Source organism: Onychostruthus taczanowskii, unplaced genomic scaffold (genome assembly GCF_017590055.1).
Source record: "Onychostruthus taczanowskii isolate IOZ18803 unplaced genomic scaffold, ASM1759005v1 scaffold131, whole genome shotgun sequence".
Taxonomy (NCBI): domain Eukaryota; kingdom Metazoa; phylum Chordata; class Aves; order Passeriformes; family Passeridae; genus Onychostruthus; species Onychostruthus taczanowskii.
Genome location: NW_024498474.1, coordinates 1,266,201 through 1,288,117, shown reverse-complemented (window position 1 = coordinate 1,288,117; position 21,917 = coordinate 1,266,201). Strand labels below are relative to the sequence as shown.

General features: G+C 53.2%; 3 protein-coding genes across 6 annotated transcripts; all 3 read right to left on the bottom strand.

The window, feature by feature from the left end:
- Positions 1–326: 326 nt before the first annotated feature.
- LOC121331962 (neuropeptide FF receptor 1-like) lies at positions 327–6,928 on the bottom strand. Its single transcript, XM_041396808.1, is given in 4 exon segments — positions 327–907; positions 909–1,379; positions 1,547–1,594; positions 1,597–6,928. Coding segments are annotated over 4 exon segments (963 nt in total). The 5' UTR covers positions 1,841–6,928; the 3' UTR covers positions 327–707.
- A 334-nt stretch (positions 6,929–7,262) lies between these two features.
- Positions 7,263–13,649, bottom strand: GSR (glutathione-disulfide reductase). Of its 4 annotated transcripts, none has more exons than XM_041396877.1 (13): positions 13,519–13,649; positions 12,749–12,775; positions 12,435–12,523; positions 11,933–12,002; positions 11,625–11,772; positions 11,454–11,508; positions 11,276–11,375; positions 10,776–10,862; positions 10,361–10,579; positions 10,150–10,261; positions 9,945–10,076; positions 9,665–9,798; positions 7,263–9,543 (listed from the first exon to the last, which is right to left on the bottom strand). In XM_041396877.1, exons 1-13 carry the CDS (start codon positions 13,645–13,647, stop codon positions 9,394–9,396), a joined length of 1,452 nt encoding a protein of 483 aa, XP_041252811.1. In that variant the 5' UTR covers positions 13,648–13,649; the 3' UTR covers positions 7,263–9,393. The 4 variants fall into 4 exon arrangements, with proteins under 4 accessions (XP_041252811.1, XP_041252813.1, XP_041252810.1 ...); XM_041396879.1 differs by having other exon boundaries at positions 10,418–10,579; XM_041396876.1 differs by having other exon boundaries at positions 10,150–10,579.
- An 88-nt stretch (positions 13,650–13,737) lies between these two features.
- Positions 13,738–21,917, bottom strand: PPP2CB (protein phosphatase 2 catalytic subunit beta). Its single transcript, XM_041396880.1, has 7 exons — positions 21,667–21,917; positions 17,332–17,541; positions 16,973–17,146; positions 16,674–16,763; positions 15,885–16,046; positions 14,979–15,097; positions 13,738–14,491 (listed from the first exon to the last, which is right to left on the bottom strand). The coding sequence occupies exons 1-7, from the start codon at positions 21,766–21,768 to the stop codon at positions 14,419–14,421; spliced, it is 930 nt and encodes a 309-aa protein (XP_041252814.1). The 5' UTR covers positions 21,769–21,917; the 3' UTR covers positions 13,738–14,418.

Here is a 21,917-nt window from a genome sequence, read left to right as displayed (position 1 = left end):
TGTGTTGGGAAGAGAGTGATAACTTTGAGACAGTGAACAGCAGGGAATGTCGTAATGTGGAAGTCAATCCCATTTACCTGAGGGAGCACTGCCCTGTGGAATGGCTTTACCTGGGATTTGGTAAGGCCTTATAGAATAAGCCTTAGTGCTCTGTGATCCTGTGCTGCTCCTTGCACAAATCCCATTCCTCCAGTGTCACTCTTGTCCCTGCTGAGGTTTGTCCCATCCAAGTGTCCCCTCTCCTGCCCACAGTGAAATTTCAGTCTTGTTGGGTGACTCCTACCCCCTGCAGCATCAAATCATCCCCAAAAAACACACCACCAAACCCATTTTTTTATCCTTTATTTCTCAGATATTCCATTTGTTTCCCTAGCTGCAATAATAATGGATGTGGCAGAAACAGCAGCAACAAAGGGGAATAAATGGAACGCGACGGAAAAGGTTTAATTTTGTCATTTGAGCAGGTCCTGGTGGTAAGAAGCACGACCACAAGAAAAGCCAGGGATTTTCTTCCAGGGATGGGTTGCATCCCGTGTCTGCAGCGTTTCAGTCCATGAGAGTTCCAGGATAAGGGATTCCTCACAGGAATGAAATGTCACCGTAAATAGGATTCAAGCAACACTTTTCCAGCTGCTCAGAGAGATCCGCGGAGTCACTTTCGCTCCATCCCACTGCCTCTGCCCTCCTCCACGAGCAGATCCTGCTGGTTATTCACCCAGTTCCCTCTCTCTGCCGCCTGGGGAGCGGGATCCTGGCACAGCTGGCAGGACGGCATTGCCTGGGAATGGCTGGGAGCAGGCCGGCCTGGAGCAGAGCCGGAGCCCGAGCGCGGCCCGGAAACCACGGAGGAATTTCTCCTTGCAGAAGCCGTGGATGAGGGGGTCGGCGCTGCTGTGGAAGAAGGTGAGCCAAGGGATAGATGGAGGACAGGGAGAGGGACAGGTAGATGTTGGCAAAGAGAACCGTGGTGTAGATCCTCCTCATGGCCGGCTCCGGCCGCTCCTCCCAGCGCCAGAAGAAACGCTTCTCCTCCCGCACCCGCGGCAGCACGGCCGAGGGACACGTGGTGGCCACGGCCAGCAGCCAGATGGGAAGGATGGAAGCCAGGTGGAAGAAGCCATTGTGCTTGAAGGGATGCACGATGCACCGGAACCCGCGGCACGGGCAGCGGAGAAGCCGTGTAAGGAATGCTTCCTTGCCCAGGCTGGGATGAACACACATTTTAAATTTCCTGTTCTTCATCCTCCCTCTGAGTTGCTGCCTAACTCCTCTGCTATCCAGCTCCGTGGCTGAGGAACCAACCTGCAATTCCAGGCAGGCCAGGAATTGCAGCCCAGTTCCACCATCTTGAAGAGACACCCGTGCTGGAGCAGATTCCTCTTAAAACCATTGGCTCTCATCCTCCATTGTAGAATTATAGACTCACGGGGTGGTGTGGATGGAAGGGGAGGTCATGGGGTTCCAGCCGTGGCCAGGGACACCTTCCACTGACCCAGAAGTCCCACAGAACCCCCTGGACACGTGGCCCTGGCTCTCCCCAGCCCACCTGCAATGATGGTGGTGGGCACGCAGAAGAGCCCCACCAGCAAGTCACCAGGTTGAGGATGAGCAGGTTGGTGACCGTGCGCCTGTGCTTGCTCCACAGGACGATGAAACAAACGCCCCCGCTGCCCACCGTGCAGAGGAGGAAGATGAGGAGGTAGGAGGTGATGAAGACAGCAGCCACCCAAGGCTGGTGGAGGTAGAAGCCCACGTTTCCTTCCAAGTACAGGGACTTGTACGTCCCGTTGTGGTTCAGCAAATCCAAGTGAGGCCAAGCCCACGAAGAGTTTGAGTCCATCCTCCTCCTCCTCGTGCCCTGAAAGATATTTGTAGAGAGGTCATTTTAGTCTGCCTGCAATTGAGCTGAAGGAATATGATATTATTATTATTATTATTATTATTATATTAGCATTGTTATCTGCTTTGGGTGCACTGTGTGCTGAAATAAGCATAAAGCTCACGTGCACCCTGGCAGCAGCAATCACTGAAAAGTCACTGACTCCAGCACTGAAAAACAGGGATTAAAGCATTCTCAACTGGCACAGGCTTTATGCCTGCACGTATCCAAATCCAGCCCCATTTCATGAACACGAGATGGTTTTCTGTGCAGTTGGATGGTTTCATTCTCTGCTCACAAGCAAGCCTGCTGAGCTCCAAGAGAGCTGGGTTCACTTCCAGGCAGCTAACTTGACTTGGAGGCAGCATTCCAAACCTTTTTCCACACACATTTTGTCTCCCAGACGAGGATGCCTAAAGAAGCAGGGGGCAAAATTAATTGGTGGCAGCAGGCATGAAATTAAAGTATGAGCGCAGGTGCTTTTAGGATGCTTCAAATTGCTTAATAAAAATGGAATTTAAATTTAGGCACAAGTTATCTGAGTCCTGATGAGCTTGTATGAAAGCTCAGCAAAGCCTCTGCAAGTGCTTTATTTTCAGGAAGCAAGGGCAGTAAAAAATAAAGTATTTATTCTGCTGTGCCTCAGGTTTGGAACAAGCAGAGCAGTGAAAACCCATCATCACATTCTGGTCTCTTGTGCCTGTTCAGAAACCAGCAGCAGTGCAGTGTTTCAATGGGTCTGTATTTTACATTCTTATTAAATGCCTGCACAGCCAGGCAGGGAGACAAAAATCTGGAATCCCTCACCAAAAACCGGCTGCTTGTAGGTTTGAACAAGTGTAGGAAGAGCTGTGCATTCTGTGGGGCTGCCCTTACAGAGAAAGGCTTATTTGTCTTGATCAGTTTTTACTCTACAGGCTTTCAAAATCATTGGAAGTGATCTTATTGGGATGGCTGGTGTTCCAAAGGCTTTCCCCAGCCGGAGCTCAGAGTCAGCCTTGTGAGAAGTGCTTTAATGCCCATTTTCCTGATCCATCAAGGAAGCAGCACTGGAGCACTTGCACCCCAGCCTGGCCTCGAGATGGGGAACTCTGGCAGAATGCAAGCACAGATATTTGACAACACGAGTTCACACTGCTCCTTTAGTCCCAGACCTGGAGCTGGGCTTTATAAATCCCAGGAGATGCTGTCTCACCCCATTAAAAACCAGAATTCCTGCTGCTCCCTTTGCTGCTCTTCCCCACATTACTATTATTATTGTTATCATTATTACCCACTAATTTTCTTCCATAATCTTTTGCTTCCCAGAGGATTTGCTTAAGGGAGACACTGTGGCCAGGGGAAGGTGGCTTTTGCCTCCCACCACATTCCCAGTCCCCATGCCCAGCTGCCCCTGTGCTGTCCCCAGAGGAGCCTTTCCTTCCTTACCTGCTGGAGTTTGGCTTTTCAGGAGTCTCTGATGACCTGAGGCAGAAGTTCCTGCTCATGCCATGACAGGGCTGTCCCTTATCACGCTGAAAGCAGGAGGAACAATGGTGATTTCAGATACATACTTTGTGTTTTCTCTCTGCTTCTCACACTGTGTTGTGAGGCAGCAGCTGCTGATCTCTTCAGCAATGATCCCTGGAATAGTTTTTGTCCGTAGCTTGGTGAACAAGAAGTTGCAAACAGCTTTGAGGCAAAACTGGAGCTGAGTGTCATCCCAGCTGCACTAATGAAATTGTGGCTGTGGCAGGCGTAGGGAAGTGGCTGCACCAACGCTGCAGATGACAGGAAATGGAAAAGCTCCATGGATTTCTATTATCCTGAAGCTTAGGGGGAGGAGGATTGGCTGGAAGGAGAAATTAAGCCAGTGCCTGGTGTTTCCACAGGGGCCTGAGGGCAGAAACATAAATCATCTAAGAAAAGGAAAAAAAAATTATGCAATTCATAATTGTTATAAGATAATAAATAACAGTAATTTGCTTCCACGTGGTAACTTGATAAGAGCAAGGCCTCCCTCCTTCATTTCACACACCAGAGAAAATCTGCAAAGGAATAAACTGGGAGGCTCCCTGAGTGAAAAATGCCCCAACCCACACTGGGTTCCCAAAACCAGGAGGCTCTGGAATCCCAGACACAGCCCCAATAGACAAATACACCTCACAGCCTGACCAGGACCATCTTGTACCTCTGGGCAGAGAAATTCAGTTTTCCATCGTTAGAGTGGCAGTTCCAAGCCATTGTGAAGTGGTGCCACCACTGCTTCACCCCTGTGCACAACCCGCTGGGCTTGTCCTCTTGATGTCTTCATTTTTATGTGTGAAATACCCTCAGAGGATCCTCTGAGGCTGAAACAAAAATATGGAAACTTCAGAGGTGGGAAGAACAGCAGGGCATGTAGCTGTACATGAAGAACATTCAACGTGGTTGAGTGCTAAAAAATTTGTTCTTCCCTTGTCCTGAGCTCAGCAATGGCACAACAGCAGAGGTTTTCCCAGGGACCTTGGAAAATTATCCTGGTCTGCTGAAAGGTGAGAAAGTCCCAGGGGCAAAACACAGCCCCTGAAGGAAGGCAAAAAGAACAGGACATGGGTCTGTGAGCGTCTGAGAAATAAAGGAGAGAGAAATTCATGGATCTTCCTCTGCCTCGGGGCACCAGGAAGGGAACCACTGACTGGAAACTGAAATGCTGTTCCACAGGGACCCCATGAACAGCCCCTGGCAATCTGGGCTCATCTTGGCTTCTCCTGCAGAGCAAGGGGGAGCTGCAGCCACCCCAAACCCCCCATTCCCAGTTCCACAGGGAGTGGTGCAGGAGGTGTTGGTGTGGGTCATGAGCTGGGGACTCTGGGGATATTTGTGAATTAAGGTAATAGAACTTACTCTTCAAGTGTTTAACTTCTTCATCCATCAGTATTTCCATGATATTTTATATGGCATACCTCAGAGTGGTTCATCTCCAAATAAGCCAGATATCCCAGCAGGTTTTCAGCTGGGAGAAAGGAGCTGTGGAAGAAAACACACCCCAAAAACAGCCAGTTGCATTCCAATAATTTTTTTTCTTACTGACATTTACTTTCATAGGGAAAAACAAGTGCTCCTTGAGAAGCAAATTTCTCATTTTGAAATGGGCAATCCCAGGGAGTTGTGCCAATCTCAGAGCTGCACACCCATCTCCTCTCCATGAGCCTAAACTGCTTATCCTCCCCTCAGAGCCATTCATCTGCATAGTCTGAGCTGGGGCCAAAGAAAATAGTTTGTGGGTATTTCTTTTAAAAAGATCTCAAACTTCAAATGATGGAGAGCAAGGCTATCAGCAGGATGGATGTAATAAACACCAGACTCAGCTGCAGATTACTCATCCACTGGAGCTGGGAATAGAAAACATTTCACCCCAAAGCCAAATCGTAAATATAAATCAGGAGATGCAAATGGCAGGTGAGGGATTCACAGAAACTTGGTTATGGCTCTGTATTTTTATATATATATATGTATATTTATATATAATTTCCACCCTACTTCATGAGAGCCAAGGCTGTTACCTATTCCTTGTCATTATATATTTTTTTTACTTTGTGCTCAGTCTACCTTTAAGCTTCTAAATGTACATTTTTTTGTTTGATGTGTCAGAGGCTGTTTTAAATCTTAACTAAAACCTCAGCCAACTGCTCCCTGAGATCAGGTTAAAGTAAGATTTCCACACCCAGGCACACTTATGCCACCACTTTATTGAGGAGCCTGGCAAGCAATAAGATTTCAGCTGCCTTACCTTGGAAGCAAGTCCCTGTTTTAAAAGCTTCCAGTAGGAAATTACTCAAGTCCTCCAAGGATCCAGTCTCCAAGTAGCAGTTCCATCACTGGAAACTGGACAGGGACCCCAGGAAATATCTGGACTAGCCACAGCTTTTTTCCAGTTTATGTCCCCCCCCCAAAAAATGGGGGGCACAGAGGATCCTGCCATCACTGCCAGGTGAAAACCAGGAAAAACCAAACCAATCCCAGCGCACAGAGCACATCACAAGGGTTCTTTGCACCAGCAAGAGCCACAGGATTGTTTGATTTCCATCTCTTTTAGCACAGGAAGTGCCAGTGCCCTCTGTGAGACACAGACAGCCCACAGCCTGGGCACATCATGAGCCTGTCACAACAAACAGCATTTCAACCCCCCACCCAAGCTCCTGGGATGCGGAATACTGGATTGTGCCTCGCTGGAAATTGGGCAGAGCAGCCTGCCTGGCCCAAGGGCAGAAGAGCTGAGCTCCTGTAGGGTTGGATCCTGAGCACTCCAGCACAGCCCCATGCTGGATTTGCCCAGAGGAAACACCTCCTGCAGAGGAGAAGAACTGGCTGTGAAGGTGACAGCAGAGGATTAAGTGCAGTGTCACCTCTCCAGAAGGATGATGGCTGTGGAAGGGCTGAACTCTCCCTGTACCTTCTGACTCTTCCCTTTTACATCACCATCCACATCCACACAAGGACTTTAGGTACTCATTGATTTATTTTTTTTCCCTGTGACCTGCTCTGAGGATTTGAATCCTTTTGGTGCTCTTGAATTTCCATTTGCTGCTGCCTCGGTGACTCGATTTCAGTTAACACCAAATCCTAAGCCTTACCTGGATAAGGTGGATAGGCACCTCTGATTGATGTCAGGAATTTGGCATGCTGGGAGGTTACCTCAGAAACCTCCTGGTTTGACTCCAGCTGAAGCCAATTCTGCTCAGTAAATGACAGCTGCAACCCACAGCAAGGACTGCAAGTAAGTTTTCCTTTCTAGGATTTTCTTTTGGGGAAAAAAAAAAAAAAAACCCAGCAGCACAGGTCCATTCTTTTGGGATAAGGTGCCATCTTACCTGCCAGCCTCAGGAAATGGTCAGAGTTACACTTTTTTACACCCCTTTTCCCAGCAAAACATCCCAAACCAATCTCACTGCATTTTAGACTTAGCAGCGTGGTTTGGATTTAAAGGCTACTTCAAGCCCCAGACACTTCCCTCCTACTGGAGTTAGCTGCTACTGATAAAAGAGCAAAATAAAAATATGTGAACTCGTCTTGGTCTCTGAGATAAAAACAAATTACTGATAGAAGAGCAAAATAAAAATATGTGAACTCGTCTGGGTCACTGAGAGAAAAACAAACAAACAAACAAACAGCCCCAGGATCTTCTTTTCCCAATCCTGGAGCTCTGCAGAGCGCTCCAGCTGCCAGCCCAGGTGGATTGGCTCTCCTGCAACACGGGGGCAGGAATCCCAAAGGCAGAGGCTCAGGAGCACCTGCTGCCACCCCCAGTGTCCCCAAACTGCTCCGTGCCCACCCCGGGCAGCACAAGGAGATCCTGGAAAGAAAAACAGCATCCCAAGGAGAGATTCTGGGAGAACAGGCTTCCAGTTAATGATTTCATGGATGTAGGAAACCATTCTTTAATAAGAATAAATTCTCTATTTTTTACACTCCCCTTTTAATTCCTGGCATAGTTTTAAAAATCAATCCTTTAACAAATCATGTCAATTCCAGAGAACAAACAATTATCCCAATATGAATCTAAACCAACAAATTCTTTTCCAGCATAACTCAGCGTGGAACCATAGGGAATCATCACGTGCTGTAAGTGCAGGCTGAGAAGCTCCAGCCACACACAGGCATTGCAGCGAGGGCACTTTTGCCCTCTGTGACGCAGCAGAATGGAATTCCAGAATCCAGGACTGGGGGCCCGGAGCTGGATGCAGAAAAAAGCCAGAGATAGAGAAACTTCTGACCAAGAGAGCATCCTGAAGGGCCTGCATCCAGCTAAGAGGATTTTGTCTGGAATTCCTACCCCAGCTCGCCCTGCACACACACACACACACTGCTGCAGTTCCCTGCTCCCCATCACTTCCCCACGTTCACATTCCCTCTGCCTGGAAGCCCAAAAGGTGGCGAGTTCACTTAGGAATCCAAAGAGCTTCCGATGGAGAGGTGTTACTCGTGGAAGCAACAAAGTAACCACAACGCAGGGAATTTTGCAGGGAATCGCTTTCTGCTTCTCCCGTGGAACGTCAGCATGGAATCTTCATCACGGATTTCTTGCAGAATATTTTCCTTTTCGTTTTAAAAGCGGCTCCGTGTCCCAGGACACTTCCATCCCTTCTAAAGGCCGGCGGCACCATCTGCTGGGAGCAGAAGGAAGGACACGATGCGAAATAAACGCTGGGAGAGCTCATGGAAGCGTCCATGGAACCCCAGAACGGTTTGGTTTGGACCTCAAGGGTCATCCAGTCCCACCTCGGAGCCTGTTCAGGATGAGCTGCTCTCCATCGGCCCCTGGGTGCAGATGGATATGGAAGTGATGGAGGTGTTCAGGAAATGCTGGCTGTTTTACCCTGTGCTGGCTAATCTGGCCATTAAAAAGACTAAGTGACCTCCTCCAACAGGGAAGAATATAAGCAAGAGGTGCCAAAAAAACTGGAGTCCCTGCGAGATGAAACCTGCAGTATCCGATTTAAAATCCCCCTGGATGGTCACCGGTTTGACTTCCACGGGCTGCTCACACTGCCCAGCTGTGTCCAGTTCTGCTGTCAACGCTTTTGTCCGTGGCGTAATTTCTATTTTTCCCTTGCAAAGAGCATCTGGGTGATAGAGGGGCATGGAGGGGAAAGGAGGGGAGCGACTCCAGAGGCACAAATGTCCCGGTTCCGCTCCGGACCTGGGACTGCCTCGCTCCATGCCCAGGTCCCGCCGTGTCTCACAGCCTGGGGTCCACCCCGAGCCCCAAAACTCAGGATTTGGGCTGACCAAAGCCCTCAGGTGCCTGGATGAGCCTCCATTCACACTCCCCAGACAGGGCTGGAGTCTGTTTCACAGCCCTGAGGCTGCCCAGTGCCCACTCCAAGTGCCAACAATGCGGGATGTGCCTCATTTGTGAGCCAAAAAGAGAGCCTGATTTATTTATTTATTACAGGACCCTAAAACTAGCCAAACGAGCGTGGTGCCCTCCAAACACAGGCCTCGGTCCCTGTTTCCAGGACATGAAGGTGCCTGGCCCAGGCTCACCGTGGGATGCCCCGATCTGATCCCCAAAACCCCACACAACTCAGGCCTCTTCCTTTCCCAGCTGAGTCTGAGCTTCCAGCTGCTGGAAATGGGGCTGGAAACAGGGAATTTGTTCCCTGAACCCACAGCCTGGGCTCCCCCTGTGATGTCAGGACAAGCTGGAGAGCCAGTGGTGCTGGGACATGAGATAAAGAGGAGGATGGAGCCCATCCAGGATACCCCAGAACACACCAAGGACTCCCTGTCCTGCCCCTCTCCGCTGCTCCCTGCCCAGCCCCAGTGCCAGGGACTGCAGAGGAGGAGCCTGGCCGCTGCCAGCCTTCTCCCAAACCACATCCACAGACCGTGCCAACACCCTGCACGGCTGGCAGACGGGCACCAGAGAGCAACAGGCAGAGACCGGCCAGCATCAAAGCGTTTACTTCCCATTCCACAGCAAGCCACAGCCACCTTACAGCCACACCCTGCAGGCAAAGGCACTTTGGAAAACACGGCAAACAGCAGGCTCAGCGCAGTGTCACCAGCTCCTCGGCAGAAGTGGGGTGAATGGCGACGGTGTTGTCCAGGTCGGCCTTGGTGGCGCCCATCTTGATGGCCACGGCAAAGCCCTGCAGCATTTCGTCGCAGCCCAGCCCTTGCATGTGCAACCCCACCACCTTTGGAGAAGAAGCCAGAGGCCAGGTGGGAGCCAGAATCCAGGGTCTGGATCCCAGCCCAAGAGCTGAGCACATGGGGACACGAGGACAGCCAGCCGTGGTCCCCACCACCCCCACTCACCTTCTCCTCCTTGCCAGCGCACACCAGCTTCATGACACACTTCACCTTCCTCTGGGTGACAGCGTGGTACAAGGGGGTGAAGGATGTGTTGTAGATCTTCACGTTGTCCTTCCCATGCGTGGCCACGGCCTCCTCTGCAGCAGAAGCCACGGAACAGGGCTCAGAGGGATGCACACTCCAAAAGAGGAGTCGAAGCCCTTTTGTCAAGGCTCGCTTGCTGGAGATCCAAGCAGCAGCTCTGAGCCAGCGTCCCCAGCCCCTTCGCCCCCTCTGTCCCCACCTTCAGTGAGCCCCACGGTGCCGATGGGCGGGTGGCTGAAGACGACCGTGGGGATGTTCTCGTAGTCCAGCCGGGAGTCCTGCTTGCCCTCGAAGAGCCTGTGGGCCAGCTTCCTGCCAGCCGCGATGGCCACTGCAGGAGGGACAGGCCGCCTGAGCCTTGTGGCGCCGCGGGGCGCAGCAGGGGAGGGGGCACACTGCAGTACCTGGCGTGAGGAGGGCTCTCCCACAGACATCCCCCACGGCATAGATCCCTTTCCTGGTGGTGTTCTGGTACTCATCCACAAGCACGTGGCCCTTGGGGTCCACCCGCACGCCCTGCCGGGGGAAACAGCAGCCACATATGCTCCAGCAGGGATGGGAGGGCTCACGGGGCACCTGTGACAGGCTCTGGAGACCCAGGGGAACCCCAAATACCCGTGGGACACCCGGAGACCCGGGGCAGGAGACGGAGGGGACGCGCTGCAATCTCACCACTCGGTCCAGGCCCAGCCCGTCGGAGCTGGGCTCCCGCCCCACGGCCCACAGCAGGCAGTCCACGTCCCGGATCACCTCCTCCCTCGGCTTGTGGCCGGGTGCCACCGAGGCCACCGTCACATCCAGCAGCCCACGTGGAGACTTGGTGACCTTCTTGACCTAAGGGGAACAGGAGCAGCGGGAGAAGGTGCAGATGGCTTTTGCCTTGCAGCAAGCGACGGCGGCCATGTTGCAGAAGCAGGGGTGTTGCCAAAACAACGGCTCAGCAAGCAGCACCCAAAACAGCAGCCTTCCCCCAGCCCTGCCTCTGCAGGAGGGACGGGACGAGCCACAGCGCTGCTCTGTGCTTTCCCACCTGTGTGTGCTTCCAGACATCCACCCCGATGTTCTCCAGCTCCTGGGTGCAGTTGGAGCTGATCAGGGAGTCAAAGGTTCGCAGCACCTGAGCAAGGATCCCCCCAGCCCTGTCAGAGGAGGGTCTGCAGGCAAAGGCACCACCTGGCAGCCCCTCCAGCGGCATCTCCCTGCTCCTGGAACCCAAGAGGTTTGGGGTGCTCCTCTGTTTGTTTCTCCGTTATTTGCTTTTCCTTTCTTCCCCTTTTCAAGTCGTGACTTGAAATAAAGCTCGAGGGGACGGATGCGGTGACACGCAGAAACGCCGAGCACGTGAGTGGGTGCTGCTAAAACGTGTCCCCCCTCCCTTTCCATGGCTGCCATGCCACCATCCCCTGCATCACTATTCCCAACTCAGACCCTCCTTTACTGGGAACTGACAGCCAGAGATCACTGTGACCACCAGAAAAGGGTTGTGGCAGTGGGGCGGGAGGTGCAGCTGGGGACAGGGGCTGGCACTACCTTGTCGTGGCGGATGAGCAGGGAGGACTTGGAGCCCAGCGTGGAGAGGATCCCCACCATCTCCACCGCGATGTAGCCGGCCCCGACAACGACGCTGCGCCTGTGACAAAGCGACAACGCCGTGTGCAGCCACCTGGAGGTGGCGCCGGTGGCTGCGGGGGGATGGATCCCACTTTACCTGGGCAGCTCCTCCAGGTCAAAGAAGCCGTCACTGGTCATCCCCAGACTGGCACCTGCAAAGCAGAGATGCTTTCGCAGCCTTCAGCTGTCCCCCTTCCCCTCCCCAAGCCTGCTTTGCTTGGGCAGACCTCTCCCAGCCTGGGAGCCCGGGGGATTTCATCAGGCTCACCGGGAATTTCGCTGTCAGCAGGGACGGCCGGGCGCCCTCCCGTGGCTATGAGGATGTGAGGAGCCGTGTATTTTTTCCCATTCACTTCGATGGTTGGCTCGGGATCAGAGGTGAACTTGCCATAGCCCCGGATGATGTCAATGTGAGCCTGAGGGATAACAGTTACAGGGTTAACAGCGGGATCAGGAGACAGCTAATGGAGCCAGGGCTTCCACGGTCGGAGAACACCCATTAGGGCTGGAAAAGTGCCCAAAAATCCATCACTTCTGCCACTGGGATTGCAGGATAAACACACATCCCACGCTCACCTTCTTCACATTGTTCTCGTAGATGTCATTGAGGCGCCGCACGTACGCGTCACGCTTCTCCTTGATGGTCCTGGAACAGAGCAGGGAATGCCATCACTGCCAGCAGATGAACCTCAGAGCCCAGGAAAAACCTTGCACCCAGTGCAAGGTCCAGTTTGGTCAGAGGTTGGACTCAGTGATCTCAGAGGTCTTTTCCAACCTTAATGATCCCATGAACTCAACCCCTCTGGCACGTGGCACAAAATAAAACAGCTCCTTGTGACCCTTTCCCCACCAAAGCAAGATTTCCGTGCCTGCCTTCCCTGTGTTTGTGTTTCCCAGAGTCTCTTCCCACAGCCTGGTTGGCCCCCTGTTCTCCAAAACACAGCTGGTCCTGTAAGCAGCTCTGCACAGCCCACGGGAGCCTGGAAGCAGGCAGGGACCCCTTGGAAGTGGACAGAGGGCTGTTCCCTGTGGGACACTCACTGGAAAATGCTGGTTCCCAACCGGTTCCCGTTCTTACCTCCAGTTGAACTTGACCCCCGCAGTCTCAAAGCCGTAGTCAGCGTGATCGTGGACAAACTCCGCGTGGGCCGCCGTGTTCCACATCACCTGCCCAGGCAAACTCCAGGTTGGCTCAGGAGCACTGCTGTCATTCTGGGAAAACCCCTGCCAGCCTTCCTGGCTCCTCACCTTTGCCCAGAGCGCCCACGGCATCAATCCCCTCCGAGGCCCTGCTTCCTCCCCACACCCTGTGCCAGCACCTCGCTAAAATTTGGCAGGCAGCCACACCAGACCCAGCCCACGCCACCGGAGCCGGCGGCAGAACAGCCTCACCTTCTTTGGCACACATCCAACATTGACCTGGAGGGAATAAGAGCAAGTCTCAGTGTCAAGGCCCAATTTTCTCAAGGCAGTGCTCCAGAGAGCATCCCTCATCGGGCTGGCATTGCATCCCAGCAGAGGCTCAGGGAAACAAAGGCAGGATTAAGGGTTCCTGGAAAAAGAGGGGTGTAACCACCCTGGGAGGCTCAAGGTCTTTGCGGTTTGCCCGTTTTCCTTCACTTCCTTGAAAGAGAATATGGAAGGTGGAGCCTTCAAACGCAGGGGTTTTTTCCACTGATACTCTAAAAGTTACTTAGTAGCAGAAAGGTGTTTGCCATCCTTTGCCTGCACTTCTGGGAATATGGTAATTTTCCCAGTAGAATGCATTTAGGGCATAAAATTAGAGCCTGGCCCTGGCTTGTCTGAGGAACCAATTTGTTTTTTGGCTCATTACCAGCTCACCACGCTCTTGAGTTCTGCTTTACCGCCTTGCAGCTGTGCTACACAGATCCAGGATCCATCGGCACCCTGGCACCTGCCTGAAAACGGCTTGGAAACAGCCAGGAAGAAACCAGTGCAGACGGGGGACTGGGATCCGTCCTGCTTCAAGGCCTGACAAAGCAGATCCTTGCACAACGCTCGGACACCGGGAGCGCGATTCCCCCTCTCCCGCCTCCCGCACCGCGACCCTCCCCGGTCGCCCCGCCACCGGGGCCAGCGAAGGGGCACCGGCCCCGCGTCCCTCCCCGCCCGGGGTGGGGGTCCACCCGCAAGAGACTCACGCAGGTGCCGCCGAGGCGCTGCGGCTCCACCAGCGCCACCCGGGCGCCGAGCTCGGCCGCCCGGCGAGCCCCCGCCAGCCCCCCGGAGCCGCCGCCCAGCACCAGCAGCTCGTAGGCGGCCGCCGCCATCGCTCCAGGCTCGGTCTGGCCCCGCCGGCCCGCCCCGGGACCGCCCCCGGCCCGCCCCGGTCCCGCCCCGGTCCCGCACGACACCACGTGTTGGGGCTGACAACGGCGAGTTTATTGGTTCAGGTACAGCGAGGAGGATTGCAAGCACTTCCAGGACAAATATACAGAGGGGAAAGGGGGGAATAACAAAAGAGAAAACAAAATAAAACAAAATACCCCAAAACAATTAAAAAAAAAAGGGGGGGGCAGGATCAGCACGGAACGGGAATAGAGCTAAAAAGGGAACGCTTCTATCTGGGTTATGACAACGTACTCCCAAGCAGGAATCACTTCCTTTCTCCAGTTAAGTTGAGCGGTCTTTCCAATAAAATAAAGAGTGGTGGGGGATGAAGTTAGTGTGCACCTCCCTGGAAAACAAACTCTAATTCATGCCAGTTAAACACTAGAACTAAAAATGTACAAAGAAGCGTCAGAGGAGATGAGTGTTGTTAAAGTGTTACCTTTTCCTCTCTGAACAGTCCAGAAGGAAAACAATGACTACAAATACAGCAGGCAAACTGACTTTCGGGCTGATGGGCATGGGACAGAGAGAGTGTCGTAAGGAATTCAGTCTCAAGTTGTGCTAAATGCTCTTCGTCCTCTGTATGGCACATTTTGGTCCATGATGGGGATTTGAGTTGAGACGAACCCTGATTTCTTACAGAAACGTGTAAATATTGTTGCTCTTTTAAAATGCCAGGTGTACTTCCTTCTACAAAGGCTGGGAGAGGTTTATAGGAAGTAGTCTGGGGTACGACGGGTAACATGAGGCTCTCCACGACGAGGTGCTGGGTCAAACTGGAGGCTGCAGGGAAGAAAAAGGGATCACTTACCCTCCTCCTCCACAAGTCATTTTCCACTGCCACGATAAAACACCAGGCTGCTTCACCAAGCATTCCCAGCCCCAAAAGAAGAACTCACGGGAGTTAAAACTCATCAGAGTGACCCAGCAGCCCGTCACTGCTTTCCCACGGGAGCAGCTGAAAGCACAACTCCGACCCTCTCCCCCATCTTACAAAGCTCAGAGCTACCAAAGGTGAAAACAGACAAATCCATGTGTTTTTACTCCCTCCATCAAGCTTAGGCAATAAAGAGATCGAAATGCAAAAGCTCCAACTCTCCAGACAGCCAGGAAGAGAAGCTTTTAGGAGCTTAACTTATTCTAAGGCAGAGCACACACTAACTCCAGAGTGGTCTGAGCTGGCTTTTCATGGAAGAACCCCTTTGGGAATGATCAGCCACTCCTCAAAGAGTGTCTAGAAAGAGAGCCCAGCCCAGGGCAGCATACTCACAAGGAATATTTTAAAGTGTCATCTAGTTCCATGATAGCAGCCTGGTTCCCACAGCGGTAGCAGTAATTGGGGGCACTGAAGATGGTAACCACATTCCGGTCGTGGCACCAGTTATAACCCTGCCAGGGACAGAGAGAGAAAAACAAAAGGTCTCTGTTAAACCTCAGCCCCTCCAATGTTCCTCTTCCGGCCTGAAACTCTCTGAGGCACTTGTGAAACTGCAGATTTCCTGAAGTATTTCCAACTGGCTTAGTTTTGTTTCAAAATACGTGCTTTGCCACAAGAAGCAGCAGCAGGTACCTGGCCAAACCAGCTTCGAGCAGCCTACAGGAGATCATCCACTCCTCACTTGTAAATTATGGACTGCACCACTAAAAAGCCTTGGGATTTTTAGGGATGCCTTCAGCTTTCCTCCACCACAAGTGACAATTTGCCTGCTGAATGCCAGTGACTTCTGACACACGGCTCTGCTTAAGGGAGCTACCCGCACTAGATTTTAACAAGGCATCTGCTCCATTGACCCACCTGGCATTTTTCCAGCAAGACATCCAAGAATAGCCTGTCGACAGCCAAAAATGGCATAATCCCCATCACATCTGACTGCTGAGCACCGTGGCACAGGCAGCAGCAGCCAGAGCAAGAACAAGTCAGCATGTAAGAAGATTACAAACGGGGAGTGACACGGCCCCTTTGGCAATTTACTCGGAGGGGGAAATTTGCTTGGAAAGGCCAGAACACATCCCCTTAATTTAGGCTGCAGGTCAAAGCACCTCACTTGATGTTGCTGTTTTCACATGACTAAAGCCTCTCTTTGGTACTGTGTGAGATTTAGGTGCCAACAAACCTGTGAGTCCCAGAGGAGACCCCCTGTTTTGCCAGCCCTGGCTGGCAGGGTGCTTGTCCTACCTCCATGACCAGCTGGTGAGCGCGGGAGACCAGCGTGAGCCCATTGGCGTGGTTAAAGGTTTCGGAAATGTCCTGCCCGAAGGTGTAGCCAGCACCACGTGGAGAAATGCCCCAGCCGCCGCGGTCATCCGGATCCGACCACAACAGATCACACATCGGACCCTTGGCAAAGATTAGGAGCTCTGTTACATCACTGGCAAGGTGCTTGAACACGTTTTATTTACAGCAGCAAGACTGCCAGCACGTCCTGCCCGGTGCAAGGCACGTGAGGAGTTTACTGAGCACACATCTGCGAGCCCCAGCCACTCCCAATACCACTTCCAGCTGCCCCGGGAGCTCCAAGTGCGGATTTCAGCCCAGATTTCAGGCCCCAGGAAGCTGCAACAAGGTGCAACATGGTAGGAGGGAGGCTGGGCTGGCTGGGGAGGAAGGATGGTGATACAGTGTGGCTACACATGGGGGTTGTAAGTTCACAACCACATCTGTGAGGAGGCTGAAGATAGTAAACACCCTCCCCTGCCAAATCCTGCTTTTGAGTCAGACTGAAAGCCCAAAACTCCCACGATTCTGGGGAAAACAGCTGTGAAACCCCCACAGCTCTCCTCATGTAGGCTGCTGTAATCAAAGCACACTGACTTATGTGTGCTTTGTCCAAATGTTCATCTGCTCTAGCTCCTGGAAAGGCCACAATCCATGTGTAACCACATGTTTAAATGGTCTGCAATGTGAGAAAAATATCTGCTGGTGGAAAATGCAAATGTTAAGTTTCCGATGCATTTCTTTTCCTACCTCGTGTGGAACTTCCTGCAGGCGGTCCAGAGCCCTGATATGATCCAGTGTATCTATGGATGGAGAGAGGCCACCGTGGAGGCAGAATATCTGTTCCAGGAAGAAAAGAGCAGTCCATTAAGTGGAATGATCTCCAAACCAGCTGTGCCTAACCCTGTTAACACTCACACACACCACCCCAGCCATCTCACCCGGGATCACAAGTCACAGGAGCTTGTCTGGGACCGTTCCTGTGGATGTCAGACAACACAGCCTGCAGAAATCTACGGAAGGCAGGGCTTTCCTCATCCCAGACTCACCTGGCCGTCTACTAGAGCTGTGAGAGGAAGGTAATCAAACAGGTCTGTGAAGTACTTCCAGACGTTGGCGTTGCCGTACTTGCGCAGGCACTCGTCGTAGAAGCCGTAGACCTGCGTGATTTGCCGGCTCTCGTGGTTGCCCCTCAGGATCGTGATGCGCTCCGGGTACCGCACCTGGGGGGCACACAACGCTTCCTCAGCACGGAAACAGGGAGTGATGGAATATCACCAGCACTGCCAAGCGCTCTGCTCCCAGCACGTGGCTGCTGACACGGATCCCTTTACACCCGAGCCAACAGCAGCGTCGCCAGGAGGAGAAAATGGCTCCCAGGTTTTATCCCCGGTCTCCCAAGCCGTACCTTCAACGCCACCAGCAGAGTCACTGTCTCCACGGAGTAATAGCCTCTGTCCACGTAGTCTCCCATGAACAGGTAGTTTGTGTCTGGAGACTTCCCACCGATCCTGAAGAGCTCCATAAGGTCGTGGAACTGCCCGTGGACATCCCCGCAGACGGTGACGGGGCAGCGTACCTCTTGCACATTGGATTCCTTGGTGAGGATCTCTTTAGCCTGGCAAGGAAAGCACCTTTAGGACACAAAGACACGAAGCTCCTCCACAGGCAGGTGATGTTATTTGGCTGCATTCCCACTGGAAACCCGGTTTCACCCCCGCTGCCCAAGCCGACCGCTGGAAAAACAGTTTGGTGGGTGAGCACGGACAAGGGGTGTTTCCCAAATCCCAGTGCCTGGGGATGAGCAGGTTTACTACAGCGAGGCCAGATGCCCTTGCCCAGGGCACATTTTGCCCCCCAGAATTCCAATCCTCTTGCAAGCACAACCTCTACGAGCAAGTCACATACAACTGGAAAGCAAAGACAGAGGCAATTGGAACATATGGAGCCATAACCGGCTTCCCTGGCTGCACCCAGCTGGCAACAAAACCACCACAGATGGAGGGATGGCATCCCTGGATTTAGTCATCCCTTCTTCCACACCCAGCAGCTCCTCTGCTAATTACAACATGCAGTGTAGCCTATCTGCACCACCTTATTATCCTTATCAAATACCAGGTTTGTTGTGCTGCCTGCAGCTCACTGACTGATGCTGATCAGCGCTCCTGGCACATCTGAGGCACAGGGAACACCCACGGGATGGCTCCATCTGATCCAAATAAAAGGGCTGGAAGATCACCAACACGGAGCAGCCACCAGCAGGTGATGATCTGGGTATTCCCTGCCATATCCCTTAGCTCAGGATGAGCTAAGGCTCACCCTGTGCTGCCAGAAGGGAGATGCTTCCCAAGGATACCCGCGTTCCCATTCCAATGTTTGCTGCCTTGCCTCTTTTAGGAAAAACATCTATTTGGAAGGAATAACTACACCCCAAGCAGTTTGGACAGCATCCAGGATGCTCTCTGCACAGAGCCTCACCTGAGGGATCCCTAAAGCCACATCCAGCCCCTGGACTTGACGAGATGGGCTCTGCCTTGCACTTGTGGCATGCTGGGAACTGGGGAACCCGTTCTGTGTGAGCGCAGTAGTAGCACTCCAATTCTGCTCGCACGCCTTTAAAAGCATTGACAGCGCCTTCGGAGAGCTCCCACCCTCTGGGAGAGACAAATATAAACCCACAAAACAGCTGCTCCCTGTGTGCTGGCTGCTGCACAAAGCAACAGGCAGGGGTTTGTTCCAAGCTGGAGCTCCTTCTCCACAGGAACAGGGCAAACAGGCTCGCTTTAAACCCACCCCAGGAACTGAAACGTCGGTGCCAGGAGAATCCAGAAGTTTCCCCTGACGAGGAAGGAGGAGCTGGCAGGTGACAGGAGGGGCTCCTTGCTGCCAAGGAGTTTTAGCTCAGCCTGTGGACACTCGTGGGGGCACGTGGACACATCCAGGCTGTCACTTGAACTCCGCAGGGCTGGCTTACATCAGGCTCGGGAGCCCCGGTGTGCCCTCACGTGATCATTTCCTAATGCAGAGCAAGACTCTCAAAATGCTCAGCATCAATAAAAACACCCTAGAAAAGCAGTGACTAACCAGAGCATCTGCCTGCAGTGTGAACACTGAAATCAAATGACTTAAAATAAAAAGCACTATTACAAAGCAAAAATAAAAAGCTCTGATGCAAGCAGGCTGCCTGGCATCATCAGCACTTACTTAATACAGGAGGCTAATAAATAGCTATGACTGAGAAGTCAAAATTTAGCTACCTTTGTTGCAGAAAACAGTGACTAATGGTATCAGCTTCCTGTGCATCTGTCCCACTTGCGCTGGATGAAAACCATATCCAGGTCAGGATGAAAAGCAGCAGCTTTTAGGTGTTTTTATTAAATAAACCTCCCCTGTATTAAATAAACCAAATCAATGGTTGGCTGTCTGTGTTCTAAGAGTCTCTGAAGAGCAGCCCATTTGCTGGCTCTGAGCTTGCCCATCACCTCAGCTCCATGGGTGCTTCTGGAGAGAGGAAAAATGCCATTCCTTCTGGAAGATTCATTCCCTCAGCTCAGTCTGACCCACAGAGGCTCGTTCTCTGGGAATCTGAAGCCAGGCATGGAGTTGGGGTTCAAAATCCACCTGAACCTCCGTGCCACCAATGGCCACAGAGCAAACTACTGCAGCACCAAGTGGGCTGAGGATACTGAACCTCAGGGAGCTTGGCTGGAAGGAGAACCAGCCAAGTGGGATGGAAGCCAGAGGGATGGCAGGCATGGAGCTGTCTCATCCTCCAGGAATGAGGCAGCAGGGACACCCAGAGCCTCTGCCAAGGTGCCCAGGTGCTCCCAGAGGCTCCTGAAGCAGCACCCCCAGGATGAGCACCACCAGCAGAGAGACAAAACACTGCCAGCCATGACCCAACACTGGGAATTTGCTGCAATGGAACTGTGTCCCCTCTTACACCCCAAAGAACCAGGAGAGCCAAGAGAAGCTGCAAGCAGAGGGATGGTCGTGGATGGCTGCTTGTTTTACTCAGCCTTTTCCCTGCCTTCTTCCACAGCCCATTTGATCACCTTGGTGAAAAACCCTCTTGCCTGGATTAAGCAGGGACTTGGCTCTCAACTCCCTCACCTGCCTGCTCCAGCTGTGATTAATCCTTCCACCAGCCCCTGAACTTCTGCAGGATTTGAGCTGATTTTCCTTTTAAACACCAACAGAATGGCAACAACTTCTTCATGCTGAGGATCAGCCCCCCCCTCAGCTGCCCAAGGAGGCTCCACGGGGCAGGTGGGGACAGAAGGTCCTTCCACAGCTAAAAACTGCAACAACTTTTAAGAGTGCACAGTCACTAGGAACAGCCCCAGCGTGTCCAATCCTTCCCTCATCACTGCCCACTGTGCCAGTACTTAAACCCAAGGCTGACCCACACAAACAACTCTGGGATTTTGCCGGATTTTTTTTTTTTTCCCCACTTCATTTTTTGTTTTAGTACTGAGTTCTCCCACTGGGCTGGGCCTCTCTGAAATCAGCCCCAAACACAAGAAGTGTTCTGGACAAGAGTGTTTCTCCAAATATAATTTCGAGGAAAGCAACTAAACCAGCTTTGTGGCAGGGCTGCACACCCAGAGGTTTTTGTGAGCTCCTCTCCTGGGTGACACAACCATTCCCCAAAACTTAAACAAGCCAGGTCAGTGCCGGGCACAGCGTTTTCTTCATGCCCCAGTGGTTCCCATCAGTTTCCAGCAGCCTGGAAGAACGAGGTGCTGTGACAGATGACACACCTCCCTGTCACCTGCTTCCTGAAGGACAAACACCCTCCCCACCTCCAGATGAGCTCTCCCATCCAGCTTCTCCCTATTTCCCGTGTGTCCAGCCACAATCTGCTTCCCAAAACACAGCAGCCACAATTCCAGCTTCCCAAAGAGCCACAGCTCCCTCGCAACTGAGGGAGCTCTGGAGAAAGAGGCACAAAACAAACGGATAGCCCCAGCATGGGAAAAGATGAAAAGGAGGGGAAGAAAACAGAAGCTGTGGGGGGGTTCCCAAAGAGCCACAGCTCCCTCGCATCTGAGGGAGCTCTGGAGAAAGAGGCACAAAACAAACGGATAGCCCCAGCATGGGACTGAAAAGATGAAAAGGAGGGGGAGAAAACAGAAGCTGTGGGGGGTTTAGGATCCAAGGAAAATCTTCCCTTGGTCACAGACTGCAGAGTTGAGGGAGTGCTCACAAAGGACTGCTCAGACAACACCCAGCACGGCTCTGAGGACCTTTCCCCGATGGGAAAAAAGGCTTTTCCCAGTCCCCACCACACGTTTGCCAAGTCCTGTCCAGAACAGCAGTGCCCTTTATCCGACCATTCCTCTTTCCGTTTTGCTCCCCTCGGCGGGCTGCGAGCCTCCCTGGGTCTCACCTCTGCTTCCCGAGCTCCCACCTCGGAAACCAGCGGGCTTCCTCACCGACCCGGGATTGATTTTCAGCGCCCAAGCACCCAATGCCGGATATCCCCCGGGCAGCGTCCCGCTCTGCCCGAACCCACCGGCACCAGCCGCTCTCCCAGCGCCAAACCCCGGGCAGCACCACCCGCCCTCCCCGCTCCCCACACGCCGCCGGCCGCATCCCTGCCTCCCGAAACCCGACATCTCCCCACAGGCAGCACCCCGCCTCGCAGAGCCCGACACGGGCCCGGCCGCCGGCCCGCCTCCCAACGCCGGACACACCGCGGGCCGCGTCCGCCCCGCCAACGTCCGGGCCCCGCACTCACCTTCTCGCACAGGCTGCGGACCTGGCTCTCGCTCAGCTGCCGGCACTCGTTCAGCTGCTCGATCCACTGGTCCAGCTCCTTGGCGAAGCCCTTCTCCTCCATGGCGAGGGGGGCCGGGCGGGCCCCCCGAGGCCCGGGCCCGCCTGTGGGTGCCGGCGGCGGCCGGGGACGCGCGGCCCGCTCGGGTCTGCTCCGCTCCGCGTAATGGCGGCGCCCCCCGCCTGCCGCGGCTGCTGCGCACTTCCGGCCAC

Excerpts from the sequence above, each read along its gene's own strand:
- GSR (XM_041396876.1), bottom strand. The coding sequence starts at position 13,647 with ATGGCGGCGGCCGCCTACGAGCTGCTGGTGCTGGGCGGCGGCTCCGGG. Across the intron at positions 12,776-13,518 it reads AGCGCCTCGGCGGCACCTGC|GTCAATGTTGGATGTGTGCC; the intron begins GTGAGTCTCTTG and ends TATTCCCTCCAG. Across the intron at positions 10,863-11,275 it reads TGCTCATCCGCCACGACAAG|GTGCTGCGAACCTTTGACTC; the intron begins GTAGTGCCAGCC and ends ATCCTTGCTCAG.
- PPP2CB (XM_041396880.1), bottom strand. The coding sequence starts at position 21,768 with ATGGAGGAGAAGGGCTTCGCCAAGGAGCTGGACCAGTGGATCGAGCAG. Across the intron at positions 16,764-16,972 it reads CAGCTCTAGTAGACGGCCAG|ATATTCTGCCTCCACGGTGG; the intron begins GTGAGTCTGGGA and ends TTCCTGGAACAG. Across the intron at positions 14,492-14,978 it reads GACACTTTAAAATATTCCTT|CCTCCAGTTTGACCCAGCAC; the intron begins GTGAGTATGCTG and ends TCTTCCCTGCAG.